The sequence below is a fragment of the Salvelinus namaycush genome, chromosome 14 (assembly GCF_016432855.1).
Source record: "Salvelinus namaycush isolate Seneca chromosome 14, SaNama_1.0, whole genome shotgun sequence".
NCBI classification, from domain to species: Eukaryota; Metazoa; Chordata; class Actinopteri; order Salmoniformes; family Salmonidae; genus Salvelinus; species Salvelinus namaycush.
Window position 1 is genome coordinate 18,693,408 of NC_052320.1, and position 14,306 is coordinate 18,707,713.

General features: G+C 39.9%; 1 protein-coding gene across 1 annotated transcript; it reads left to right on the plus strand.

Annotated features, from left to right (window-relative positions):
* The first annotated feature begins 1,834 nt into the window (after positions 1–1,834).
* On the plus strand, positions 1,835–13,593 carry plp2 (proteolipid protein 2). Its single transcript, XM_039008115.1, has 5 exons — positions 1,835–2,150; positions 11,413–11,568; positions 11,776–11,874; positions 12,041–12,137; positions 13,023–13,593. Exons 1-5 carry the CDS (start codon positions 2,055–2,057, stop codon positions 13,034–13,036), a joined length of 462 nt encoding a protein of 153 aa, XP_038864043.1. The 5' UTR covers positions 1,835–2,054; the 3' UTR covers positions 13,037–13,593.
* The last annotated feature ends 713 nt before the right edge of the window (positions 13,594–14,306 follow it).

A 14,306-nucleotide genomic window follows, 5' to 3' on the forward strand; every position in this document is an offset into this window, starting at 1 on the left:
AGGGAAGGTGAACCACCTGACGGGAGAGAGAAACAAACCAGACAGAGAAACATCAAACCAGACTGCGTGCTTGACTATTACCTCAAAATGGGGGCAGTGGATAAGGCCGACATGATAAACAGCTTTGTGGAATGAACTCAGAAAACGACCAAGTGGTATAAGATATTTTTCCAGGGTAGCGTCAAAATACAACATGCCAATACTTCTGACGCATTTAGCATTGTTTTACAGAGCTAATAGAATAATGTAACTAGCTACATAAGCACGATTGAATATAACACCATAAAAGGTGAGTAACATGAGTAACGTTACCTAGCGTGTCCGCGGTTATAAGGAATATACACAAATATATTATGCTCCATACACACAGTGAGCTACAGTAGAAACGGTATAACACGACACAGAAACTATTATAACGTAATTAGGCACTTACTTTGATAGAAACTCAGTCTGGATTTGAAGATGGGTGTCTGTAGTGACGCCTCTAGCACTGAGACGCTGTGCCACTTGGGAGTCAAAAGGCCAGGGTAGCTTCAACATACAACACATGCTAATACATCCGTGACGCAATTAGCATTGTTTTCCAGAGCTAATAAGACTGTAGCTAGATACCTAAGCATTGAGTATAACACCATACATGTTATGAAATGAGTAACGTTACATCGCGTGTCCGCGGTTATAAGGAATATACACAAAAACATGATGCTACAGTAGAAACGACATAACACGACATGCAGAAACTATTATAACGTAATAAGGCACTTTGATAGAAACGCACTCATTTCCAAAGTTATTATTGGTAACGAAAACAACTTTGATTGTGATGCAGGCGACAGGTGGAAAATATGAACACGTGTATGCAGGACGGCAGATGAGTAAATGTCTGCAGACTTGAACTGCACAAACAATTGAGAAGTGTTTGGGGAATTTTGTCCGGGTCAGAAATGTCAAAACAATTAATTGGTCCGCAAAAGTAAAAATGACTACTTTTATGTGAATGAATGAGGCGGAACACACCTCATTTCAAACTGTTATTCTAAAATAAAAAACTGTTTAGAAAAGAATTTAAAATTGACAAATAAAACAGGCGGCGTGCTTTGGTTTGAGGGCAGCGCAGATTAAATGTACTGTTACATAACAATCACATTCTGGAATTGGAGAGAACGTTCTACCATCACGTGCATAAAACAACTCACGCTGGGGCGACCGTTAGAGATATTTGGAACTCACGCATGAAAGGGTTAAGTGAGTATGCGCAATGCCTATTGAAAAATAAGTGGGTATACCCTCCACTACACCACTGAGATTGCTCCTCTAATGAACAATAAATGAACAATAGAATTCTGTTCTATTCCTATTCTATTCTGCATAGAGCAAAGTAAATGAAACTACACATTTTACAAAAAGGTAACGTGTCATGCATAGCCGTGGGCAACTGCTCCGAATCTGTTTGCTCTAAAAACTACTGTTCACACCCCCTGGGTGAGAAAGCTGCGCACAAAGAAGTGGTTCCCGTATGTGCCTACCAGTAGGCAGTTCTAGTTACGTTGTCAAGAACATAGTCGACGGTGTTGCCAAAGCAAATAGAGGCTTGTCATACAGCAACTGCATAGGATATGTCTAATGCTTTCCATTAGTTTCTGCCCACTGAACTTGAGAAAACATATTGCTGATGGCTATAATGTTAATGAACGATAAATAACTTCCATAAATTAATCACAGCAACAGTTATGAATCACAGCAACAGTTGGAGCAAACCCACCTCCGTTCCCCCACCACCACCACCACCACCACCACCTAAATCTCTAGAGAAAAGTTAAAGCCAACGCCCCGTTTGCCCGTCTTTACTCCCTCCTTCCAATTTTGTTCTCTAGTCCAGGAAGTTGCTATTACTCACCCATTCGAAGGAGTCGCAAGTTGGAGAGAAGAAAAACCCCGAAGTTAGGAGGCAACAGCAGTCCGCTTTTTCCCTACTGAATGTAACTTGTGTCTTCGTTGAGTTCTGCAATATCAGCCGTTATACTTAGCTGGTAAATTATACATTTAATTTCATTATGGCTGATACAGAGGCCAGTGTCGCTGCGGGCTGCCTGGAGAAACTGAATGGCTACGTGAGGACCCGAAAAGGAACTACTCTTGCTGCAGAAATAGTACGTTTGTTTCCATTTACTCTTAAAGCCTCACACAAGGAGTAGACTACTGCTGCAACCTAAACTTACTGCTATTTAGGAGTTTCCAAACTATGAATGAAAGCTCTGTTGTAGAAATATAATATAATTCCCTAGAATATATCCTTGTTATGATGACATACTACTTTAGGTTTGCATTCATATCCTTAGCATAGGCCTCTATTAAGCAATAAGTAAACCTACTAGTTTACAAAAATGTATCTTAGATCATAACTGAATAGGCTATGTGGGCGTAGTTCATTTACCTACAGCTGTTTTTGCTATACAGATCTGTGAGTATTTCCATGATGTTATTCCAATGATTTGATCATAGCATGATAATGAATGGAGCCATTTTAAAATCGTTGACACAGTTATTTGGACTTAGAGGAACTGGAACTAGAATGAGAACCATGTGCGCTTGGAGGTAGGGGCCAGACCAAGGGCTGGGTTTGTAGGCCAAGGGTTAAGAGCTTCCACCTGTCACTTCTAATGTGGTGTTGTGCGTGAATCTCCCCTTATTTGGCACATAGGGTCACATACTACAGGATATCCATAATAGTTATGATTATGTGTGACAATTAGTCATGGAAGGATGACAGACCTCTCCCTAAGATTGATAAGGAGTTGGCATGCCGAAGAAATTTTACACATTTACTACCTAGCTGTAAATGTGTAAAACTCCTTCTCTTTGATGTTGTGCTCATTAATGCTCCGTTATGTAGCAAGGTTATTATAGTAAACTAAAACTGAAATTAAAACGCAAACTAATCTTTAAAAAAAAAACTGAAATAAAATAATTAACAAACCCATCTAAAAAAACTAAAACTATACTGAAATGATTATCTTTGACCCCCAAACGAACTAAAATAAAATAACCACCATGAATTATGTTCAGATATAAATGTTTTAAAAAATCTAAACTGTAACGGGAGTTTCAAGCTTTAGGGGGGTTTCATGCTACTGAATGTGGCTGTTAAAAATGTGGTCAGGAGATGACGTTGTTTCAAATAGGCCTAATTTATGCATCACTATCACTAGCTATCACTAGCTAACAGGGAAAAAAATGTCTAGGTAGCTAACTTGATTCTTACATGTACTACTAAATTTAAAAAGCAATGGATTAGTATATGGGCTAGAGAGCTTTTCCTTCCACCATATTTTTTAAACCTGTCTCGACAATATTCATTTTAAATCTAAGTCACATTGAGGTTGACTTCATAAATTAAGGCTGCGGCTTCTAGGTAACTGCCCCGCCCCCCTGGATCAATTTTACCCGGAGTTGGACATCCGAATCACGTTCTGCGCATGTTTTTCTTTACCTCTACTTTACCAATACATTTTTTTGTGGTCACCCTCCCTTCACATTTCTCATTGTCAATTAATGATAATAATAATAATTCTTCAAATTTTACTGGTGAAATGTCCATGCAGCATCTGCATACCAACCATTTAATTTCAATCAATTTCATGGGGATATTCCAAACCTTAATCCTTCATTTAAACATTTGGAATTATTGTAGGAGGAGCCACATGAAGGAGTGGCAGCTGCAGCAGCAAATCAGGCTTTTGAAAACGCCTATGAAATTTGATGTTTGGACCGACTTTGACTTTGGATTTGACTTTGGATAAATGTGGATAATCATCAGAATCTTAAGTCAAATTGGGATCTTGTTACCCACGCATGCTTTCTGTCCCTAATACTGAAATGAAAATATAAATAAATAAACTAGCAAAACAGGTCTAAAACTAACTTAAACTAAACTGAATTTCAAATAAAAATAGAAAAACAAATAAGAATTAAAAAAAATATGAAAACCTTGTTATGTAGACTAACAAGCTGACCAAACTGGACATCTGGACCAAACTGGACGCGCGTGCACCATTGCGTGCACATTGATTTTGTTCACCTACACCAGAAGCGATCAGGACACGCAGGTTGAAATATCAAAACAAACACTGAACCAATTATATTAATTTGGGGACAGGTCAAAAAGCATTAAACATTTATGCCAATTTAGCTAGCTAGCTTGCTGTTGCTTGTTTATTTGTCCTGGTATATAAACATTGGGTTGTTATTTTACCTGAAATGCTTTGACAATTAATCCACAGATAAAACTGTAAACCGAATTTGTTTCTCGTCATCTCTCCTCCTTCCTTCAGGCTTCTTTTTCTTCTTTGGACTTTATATGGCTTTTCTTCTTTGGACTTTATATGGCAGTTGGCAACCAACTTTACAGCATTACTACAACTGACCGGAATGAACCTAAGTTCATCTTTCAATCCCCCACGTGGGTATATGCTTCTAAAAACCTGATTGGAGAGGACGTACCTTGCAGCATGTTGAGCGTCACAAATAGAACCAATTTCTATTTTAGCGACCTGGCCACGCATGAGCTCGCTGACGTGCGCGAGCAGTGTGGGTGCAATAATTGAATAACATGTATGAGTACATTTATTTTGCAGTGCTCGCACACGCGACTTGTCTGGTCTGGTCAGCATGTAACTGTGGCCAAATTCAAATAAAGGTTTATTTAATCATCTTTCAGCAAACTGTAGCCTATGTCCAATCATATATGGACATTTGAAATCCAGCCTATATTTTTGTATTTAACTAGGCAAGTCAGTTAAGAACAAATTCTTATTTACAATGACAGCCTACCCCGGCCAAACCCTAACCCAGACAACGCTGGGCTAATTGTGCGCTGCCCTATGTTGTGATACAGCCTGGAATCGTTCTAAGATGCAGTGCCTTAGACCGCTGCGCCACACAGGAGCCCATCAAATGTAGAACAAACACAACTGTTGAGCACAACCAGAGAGAGACAAAGTGGGTACATGGTTTGATGGAAAGAGGAATGCACTGCAGATGACATCCAAAATTATGCACAGGCCAATCAAACTATTTTTTTTTTCAACATTATGCTAAACCCATCTGGATTGAGTTAACCAGGATGTATGTAAAGGCACTCCAGGAATAGACATGAATAACTTCAAGCAGGCCAAGTGTTTTTGTACACAGTAGACCCCTTTTAATGTGCTCTACATCCATGAGATGTATTGTAGGGTAAGTGTCCTTTGGGGTCTTTGTTACCCATGTCTAAGTGCATTGAAGAGGGCTATCCCACTACTCTGGTGGAGTTGCTGCATGCATACTGATTGCCTATCTTGTTGCTCAGTGTTCTCACTGCCCTAAGAAATCAGCACTGGTGAATCTCTCCTTTTGTAAAGTTAAGAGGACAGGGGGTGCTGTTTTCACTTTTGGGGAAAAACGTCTCCAATTTAAACGGCCTCGTACTCAATTCTTGCTCGTACAATATGCATATTATTATTACTATTGGATAGAAAACACTCTCTAGTTTCTAAAACCGTTGGAATTTTGTCTGTGGGTAAAACAGAACTCATTTGGCAGCACACTTTGTGACCAGGAAGTGGAAAGTCTGAAATCTATGTTCTGTTCAAGTGACTGCCTATAAATGGGCATGATAGGTATGGCTATACTTGCACGTCATACACCTTCACCCGGATGTCAAGAGGAAGTGAGAGGAAAAAGGAGTTGATTATCTCTGTCTGACGTTGAATAAGCCTTCTTGGAACAACGTGTCCCCCATTTTCTGTTTTCTGCAAGGCGCGTGTTGGGACCTGTTATTGCCTACTGGAAACCAGTCGTTATGGGCGAATATGATCTCCGGCTTTGATTTTATTTGATACATGTTACAATATCATCCTAAAGTATGTTTTTTCAATATAGTTTCATTAGATTATTGAAATTTATTCGGGACGTTAGTTGTGTTGCGTTGTTTGACTTTGTTGACGTTGGAGAGCTTAGCGCCGCATGGCCAGTGTGCTTGCTAATTCAAGAGGGAAAAAGAACGTTCTGAATCCAAACAAAGACGCTTCTGGACAAAGGACCAAAGGTACAACATTCTGATAGAAGATCAGCAAAAGTAGGAACCATTTTGTGATGCTATTTCATATATCTGTCGAACTGTGTACTAGTAGCTTTGCGCTCAGGTTTTGGTTATTCCCTTACCATAACTAAGTCTTATGTCGTAATGAAGATATTTTTAGAATTCTAACACTGCGATTGCATTAAGAACTAATGGATCTATCGTTTCCTATACAACATGTATTTTTTTGTAATGTTTATGAATAGCTATTTGGTCAGAATAGGTGAGAGTCTAATAGAAATATCCGCACATTCTTGGGAAAAGATGCTACGTTAGCACGTTATGCTACGTTATGCTACGTTGTATAACCACGGATTTCAGCTCTAAATATGCACATTTTCGAACAAAACATAAGTGTATGTATAACCTGATGTTATAGGACTGTCATCTGAGGAAGGTTTATGAAGGTTAGTGAAATTTAATATCTTTTGCTGGTTTATTCGCTAACGCTAACGTGCCTATTGCTATCGCTAACGTGCCTTGATGAATGAATGCGGTAGTGTGGTAGGCTATTGTAGTAAGCTAATATAATGCTATATTATGTTTTCGCTGTAAAACACTTACAAAATCGGAAATATTGTCTGTATTCACAAGATCTTTGTCTTTCATTTGCTATACACCATGTATTTTTCAGAAATGTTTTATGATGAGTATTTCGGTATGTCACGTTGGTGTCTGTAATTATTCTGGCTGCTTTCGGTGCAATTTCTGATTGTAGCCGCAATGTAAACTATGATTTATACCTGAAATATGCACATTTTTCGAACAAAACATAGATTTATTGTATAACATGTTATAAGACTGTCATCTGATGAAGTTGTTTCTTGGTTTCTTTGGTTTGTTCTAGGTTAGTTTGGTTGATTTTGTGCATGCTACCTGTGCTGTGAAAAATGTCTGCTTTTTTCTATTTGTTGGTGAGCTAACATAAATATATATTGTGTTTTCCCTGTAAAACATTTAAAAAATCGGACATGTTGGCTGGATTCACACGATGTGTATCTTTCATTAGCTGTATTGGACTTGTTAATGTGTGAAAGTTAAATATTTCTAAAAAATATTTTTTGAATTTCGCGCTCTGCCTTTTCAGTGGAATGTGGGAGGAGTTCCGCTGGCGGAACCCCGGGGCTAGACAGGATAAGCACTATTGAGTATGATAGGTGTTCTGTTCTAAAGGGGGTAGTAACTCACAGACTGAGCTTTCTCATAAAATGGAACAGAATAGATTATAATTCTAGCAAGTTCTAGAATTTTAAGAGTTTCTTTCTGAAACACTATATCCTCCAATTTTTCACATTTGTGTTTTTTCATCAGAAATGATTGCTTATGGGTGCATTCATGTGTGTGTAAAATATTACTGTACTCAGATTTTTTATTCAAGTATTTTAGATATCCATTAAAATGGGTTTTGTTGCAAACACTATATATCCATTGTTTAGCTGGAATTGAATATTTGTATCCTGTATATTTGACTGTTATATGTGGTTGTCTCACCTAGCGATCTTAAAATGAATGTCGCTATTTTACATACAGATCTCATATTACTGTTTTAATTAATTTAAAAAAAGATTGTTTCGTATTGATGTCACAAATGTATCATTTGTACAGTTCTTTATTAAAAATGTTATTTGTTATTTGACTGGGTAAAACCTAGCAGTGCTACTTATTTCTCTGAGAGTGAGGCGGATATATAGCGCTTTGCCGCAAAACATGATCATTTGTCTCTCTGAAATGAAACCATCAAGTGATAGATTTAAACCAAATACATTTCTGTCATTGAACAACCCCATTCCATGATTAGGTGGTGAAAAAACACACCAATCTCTTTCATAAGTTATTTAAACAGTCAAAGATAATTGACCTTTTCTGAAAATAGATATATCATATATAGAAAAGTTTGAACACCCCTTCAAATGAGTGGATTCTGCTATTTCAGCCACACCCGTTGCTGACAGGTGTATAAAATCGAGCACACGGCCATGTAATCTCCATAGACAAACATTGGTGGTAGAATGGCCTTACTGAAGAGCTCAGTGACTTTCAACACGGCACCGTCATAGGATGCCACCTTTCCAAAAAGTCAGTTCGTCAAATTTCTTCCCTGCTAGAGCTGTCCCGGTCAACTGAACGTGCTGTTATTGTCAAGTGCAAACGTCTAGTGCTGAAGCACGTAGCACGTACAAATCTTCTGTCCTCGTTTGCAACACTCACTACCGAGTTCCAAACTGCCTCTGGAAGCAACATCAGCAGAAGAACTGTTCGTTGGGAGCTTCATGAAATGTGTTTCCATGGCCGAGCAGCCACACACAAGCCTAAGATCACCATGCATAATGCCAAGCGTCGGCTGGAGTGGTGTAAAGCTCAATGCCATTGGACTCTAGAGCAATAGAAACGCGTTGTCTGGAGTGATGAATCACGCTTCACAATCTGGTAGTCAGACGGACGAATCTGGGTTTGACAGATGAACACTTTTGGGATGAATTGGAATGCTGACTGCGAGCCAGACCTAATCGCCCAACATCAGTACCCGACCTCACTACTGCTCTTGTGGCTGAATAAGTCCCCGCAGCAATGTTCCAACATCTAGTGGAAAACCTTCCCAGAAGAGTGGAGGCTGTTATAGAAGCAAAGGGGGACCAACTCCATATTAATGCCCATGATTTAGGTACTTTTGGTCATGTAGTGTATGTGTAGAGTTTATTCTAGCAAGGGGGTTCCTAGACTCAGATCCCGGAGGTCAGTGTTTCACCACATGTTAAGAGTCAGTGCTTTGCAGAGGTAATGGAAATTCCAGAGGATGTGTGAGGTTGCTGAAGCCTGGGATAAAGAATGCAGGAATCGCTTAGCTTGCAACTCTTATTGACCTGGCTTGGCATTCAAGGACAGTTTCACACCTCGCTGGAGACACAGGTCAGGTGGATGACCCCCCCCTTGTGGAACATCACAACAGCCCGGGAGAAAGTATGAAAGTCACAGGACGAGAGATGGTAGGTGTCTCAGACAGTTTACATACTGTAGTTCATACAGAGCAAAGAATACTCCATCAGGGAGAGGAGGATCATGTGATGTGAGATACACAAGAAGACAACTCTTGCCATCATTAATCAGTCGGGAAATACTAATTTCCTCACCCAATGTTTCATAGTAACCCCATGTACTGTAAAGGATTGACACTCTGACACTATGGTTCTTGGCTTCTGAACTTAAATGGGCCTATGGAAGCCATACTCCAAAAGGGTGATTCCATGCCAGCATACCAAAAATATTTTTGGAGCTATCTCAGATTGTTCTGCCAATTCTCACATTTAAACTGAATTGGGACGAAGAATGTTTGATATGCTTTTTACCTTTGTAGCGCAAACAATGAATTGGTTCATTGGTTTTGAACATGCTCTGTGAGAAGCTAGCTAATGTCAAAGTGAAACATAGTCAGTGTGACACTCCCTGGATGATGAGCAATCGCTTCCATGTAAGCTGAGTGATGTAGGCATTGCAGTAGCTTATTCTGTTCTTATTACTGTGCTTAGAAATTGTATTTTGCCTCATCCCGATACTATTCAGAGAAGCTAGTTCCATTGAAACATCAGTTGAACTTTTCCTGGCATTTCTTTGTGTGAGATTGTGTGTATAGTTACATCTCTCTGTGTTTTTGGTTGCCACTCTGTTCCTGTTTTAGTTTGTTAATATATTGACTGTAATCATTGACAAAATGTTGGTCATTTTCCATAGGAGGACTGAACAGATTCCATCTGGGTCTTCAGTCTGGTCAGAAACGGAGCAGTTTTTCCTGTGGTGTAACAGTGAGATGTCAACATCGCAGGCCCTTTTTTGTTGTGAAGGGCTTTTGGATAGTGGGTTTTTCTCCATGTGACGGCCTCTTCATTAGCCGGTTCCCCTTAGAGCAGCTGGCTGAGGCCAGAACAGAATAGAGCCTCATTGTGTAGGCCCCTCGCCCCGGCCACCCCACAAGTGCACAGAGGCAGCTCGTGCCAGTCTCTGGAACACACGAAGCACTGATGTGTGCCGGGAGGGGGGGGGGGGGGGCAGTTTATTGCATCATCTGTAGGCTACTACCACGCTTTTGACTGGGTTTGCCCTAACTTGGCTTACTGCTCTGTGACAAATCAAATAAAAAAAGGGTAGCTTTGCAATTGCAAGCAAAGTTGACAATCTCCAATATCTTCCCTGAACATCTAAGTCAGTAACATCTTTGTCATCCTCACAAAGGCTTTGTGATGTCAAGTGGCACCATGAAATGTGACCATTCTTTCAAAACCTGTCTGTGGTTGTATTTAAATATATCTACCCACCCAGAATCATAGCTCAACAGCAGCAACAATAGAGAGATTCAGTAAGGGCTGGTGTTGCTGCTACACTGTGGGCTGTCCAAGTTTATGTACTCTCCACACTGACCCTATTTCACTGGAATGGACTGAAGGGAATGCCAGCTGGGTTTTTTTCTGATGGAAAAATGCATTCTTGACTTGGTACAGACCCCTCTGTAGATAAAATTAAAGCAACATGTTAAAGAAAGACATGCGTGTTTAGGATAAAAAATATCAATCCCAGCACTGGGGATCTTACTCAGTGTGATATAGGCCTTTAAACTGATTGGCTCTGTTGGCTACTATGTTTTTTGTTGCATGTGTTTTGTGACAGCCTCGGTTGTTTGTGTACTTCGTTGTGTCAACACAGGGTCTTTAACCCCGTATAGACTGTGTTTATTGTGTCCTGTTTGATGTGGGAGATGCTAGTGTTTGTGTGTGACATGGCAGTTATGGTGTCTGTCCATTTGACATTGCTGCCCCCTGGTCTCACTCAGCCTGGGTCTTGGAGTAGAAGACTATCGTGGATAAAATATGGTCTTAAGTCAACCGTCACACCATCTTCATGTGGTGGAAATGACTCTGAGATGACTGTTCCTATCACTGCTGATCTGCTGTCTGGGATGAGTTTTAATCATGTCATTCAACCTGAACTGCTAATTCAAAGGAAAGGGAGGAATCTGGAGCCAAATTGTTAGTTTGTTGTAAACTACAGCGAGACGTTCCCCAAGGATTCTGGGATACGTAGCAGTAATTTCCTAAAAAGGAAATGTTATGAATAACATCCCAAATTCAAGCATTTCGGCTACAGATTAATTGAGCATAAAAGCAATTTTTGCCCTACAGATTTGGCATTTTCTAAGTACCTTTATAAACATATTACACTGAATATTTTCATGCAGGCTTTTTTTTCTCTCCTCTTTCTCTCACTCTACCTTTCCCCCAAATTAATTGTCTGTCATTTTCTTTCAGCTCATCAGTTTTATCATCCTAATCTGCTATGCTGCGTCATTGTATGGAGGTTATTCTGCAGTGGCCATCTGTGAGATGGTGTTAGCCACCATCTTCTTTGTCGTCTTCATGACGGAAATGGACAAGTCCTTCCAGGTGGTCCACTGGGTCTGGAGTGTGAGTACAGTATATATGTTTACACAGACACACGCACACAAACACACATGCACACACACACACACCTAGACACACATACCTAGAGACACACACACACACACACAGAGAAAGAGAAGCACACAGACATAAAAACAGACAGTAACACAAGGACTTTCCAATTGCCATTAGAAGGACAATCATTCACTAATGTTGGTCTATTCCTCTCAGGATTTTATCCGTGCTACTATTGGTGCAGCCCTGTACCTTATCACCTCTCTGATCTGTGTGATTGGTGGAGCCGGGGACGGCGCCCGTATTGCAGGAGGGGTGAGTCAAATGTCTAACCACCCTGAGATTTTTAAATAGAAACAAACTAGAGCATCTCAAATTGCCTGCTTCTTCAGCTCTCCAATACTTCAGACCAATTAATCACTGAAAAGTAGAACTTGGTGCTTAGAATATGTTTATATTAACAGTTCTTCCATTCCCTTAGGTGTTTGGCCTGCTGGCTGGGATCCTGTTTGCCTATGACGCCTACACCATCTTTCTGGTCATCAAGAGCACCAGGCAGCACACAGCAGCGCCCACTGGTGGGTGATTTAGATAAGGTTGCAGCTTTGCTATGAACTGGGTCGTTCCACCAATTCGGTGCCTTTAGAGAATGAATTTCGTAAAAAGAAAATAACATTTGATTTCACCTAATTTTCATAAAAAAACACATTTTCCCATCGCAAAAGGTTAAATAAATAAAAATGACTATAGTAAGTGCCTATTACGTGCCAAAAAAAGTAACAGGGGAGATAGTAACAAGGTTCATGATTTCATCTTAAATCAGCCATAAATCCCCTTTTGACAGGGGAAATGGAAGCTTGTTGTGTGAAACAGGGATGAGCAATGCAAGCTTCACAATTATTATACATTTTTTGCATTTCTATCCTGTCTGTATATGGGTAATAGGGTGGATGTGTTGTGCTTGACCTGCTCGGTTTTCCACCACAAAACACCAGAAAATGGACAAAAAGATTAGAGTTAAGTTCACGTAACAGGGTTGACCTTAATATGAGGGACAGATGTAAGTGAATCACTAATCACATTAAATAAATAAGCATCTTCAGAAATTACTTTGTCAAAGCAACAAAATAACTAGGGCTTTACAATGATGGTGGAAACTTGGAGAAATGTTGGGGTTAAGTGGATTAAAATCTTCCTAGAAGTCACAGAGGGTGCCAATCTGAACCACATTGCTGAATTTTGGCACTTTAGCAAGTCTTTATTCATATTGAAAATCTGATTTATTGAATTCTCCATGTGGTCTATATTAAAGGTCACTTAATTGAATCTAACATTGGTGAACAATTTTTACTTAAAATATCAAAGGGACTCAAAAGTCACTCATTTCGTGGAACGACCCAACTACAGTTTTGAGACATTTTCTCACCTGATTTGATTTGTTCTATTCTCTGCTTTGTTTACAGACAACAGAGTTTAAGCACTCAAAGCTATACCCCCAAAAAAAGAAAAAGGAAGTTTGTGCAGGAGTCGACAATGAAGAGAGAAAGAAGTGCAGCAGGTTGGAAGGAAGTTTGATGCTCAAATGAAGAGATTAATAGCCGAAATGAACCAATGTTAGGGTCAGAAGAGAGAAACATCTGCAGTACATCTATAGCTGACCCAGAGGAGAATGTTACACTGCACTGAGATCAGTATGTTCAAAAGAATTATGTCAATTCCAGGAGGGATTCCCTCGACAAGCGTTATTCCAGTCTCGGTGTACAATTCTACCATCTACCGAAAAGGGAAAGATGTAAATATTATGCAGCATAAGGAGGTGAAAAGCTTTGGTCAGTTTTCATACATCATTTGTTTTCTGATCTAATTAATTGTGTCAAAAGATGTCGTTTGTATTACATTCACTACTAAAGGTTTGGTTTATTAGTAATGAGATTGTAGCATTACATCCATAGAGGTGCACCGATTAATATAACATCATAATGTAACATCAGCTGTTTACCTTTGTAGTAATTTGTACTAAAACTGCAAACGGCATTCTATCTTTCTGCGTCATCAACATTTCACCTCAGCGGCAAAGCCCTCTCAATATTCGCACTGTAATATATTATAATTGTGCTGGTCAAATTTAGCCGCCCCTTAGTCAATGTTCTCCTTGTGACCAGTGATATCGCTACCTACACTGAGTGTACAAAACATTAGCAACACCTTCCTACTATTGAGTTGCACCCCCTTTTGCCCTCAGAACAGCCTCAATTTGTCGGGGCATGGACTCTACAAGATGTCGAAAGCATTCCACAGGGATGCTGGCCCGATGATGACTCCAATGCTTCCCACAGTTGTGTCAAGTTGGTTGGATGTCCTTTGGGTGGTGGACTGTTCTTGATACACACGGGAAACTGTTGAGCATGAAAAACCCAGCAGCGTTGCAGTTCTTGACACACTCAAACCGGTGGGCCTGGCATCTACTACCATACTCTGTTCAAAGGCACTAAAATATTTTGTCTTGCCCATTCACCCTCTGAATGGCACACACACAATCCATGTCTCAATTGTGTCAAGGCTTAAAAAACATTATTTAAACTGTCTCCTCCCCTTCATCTACACTGATTTGAAGTGGATTTAACAAGTGACATCAATAAGGGATCATAGCTTTCACCTGGATTTACCTGTTCAGTCTGTCATGGAAAGAGGAGGAGTTCGTAATGTTTTGTACACTCAGTGCATAGTGCTATTTGTACAGTAATGCA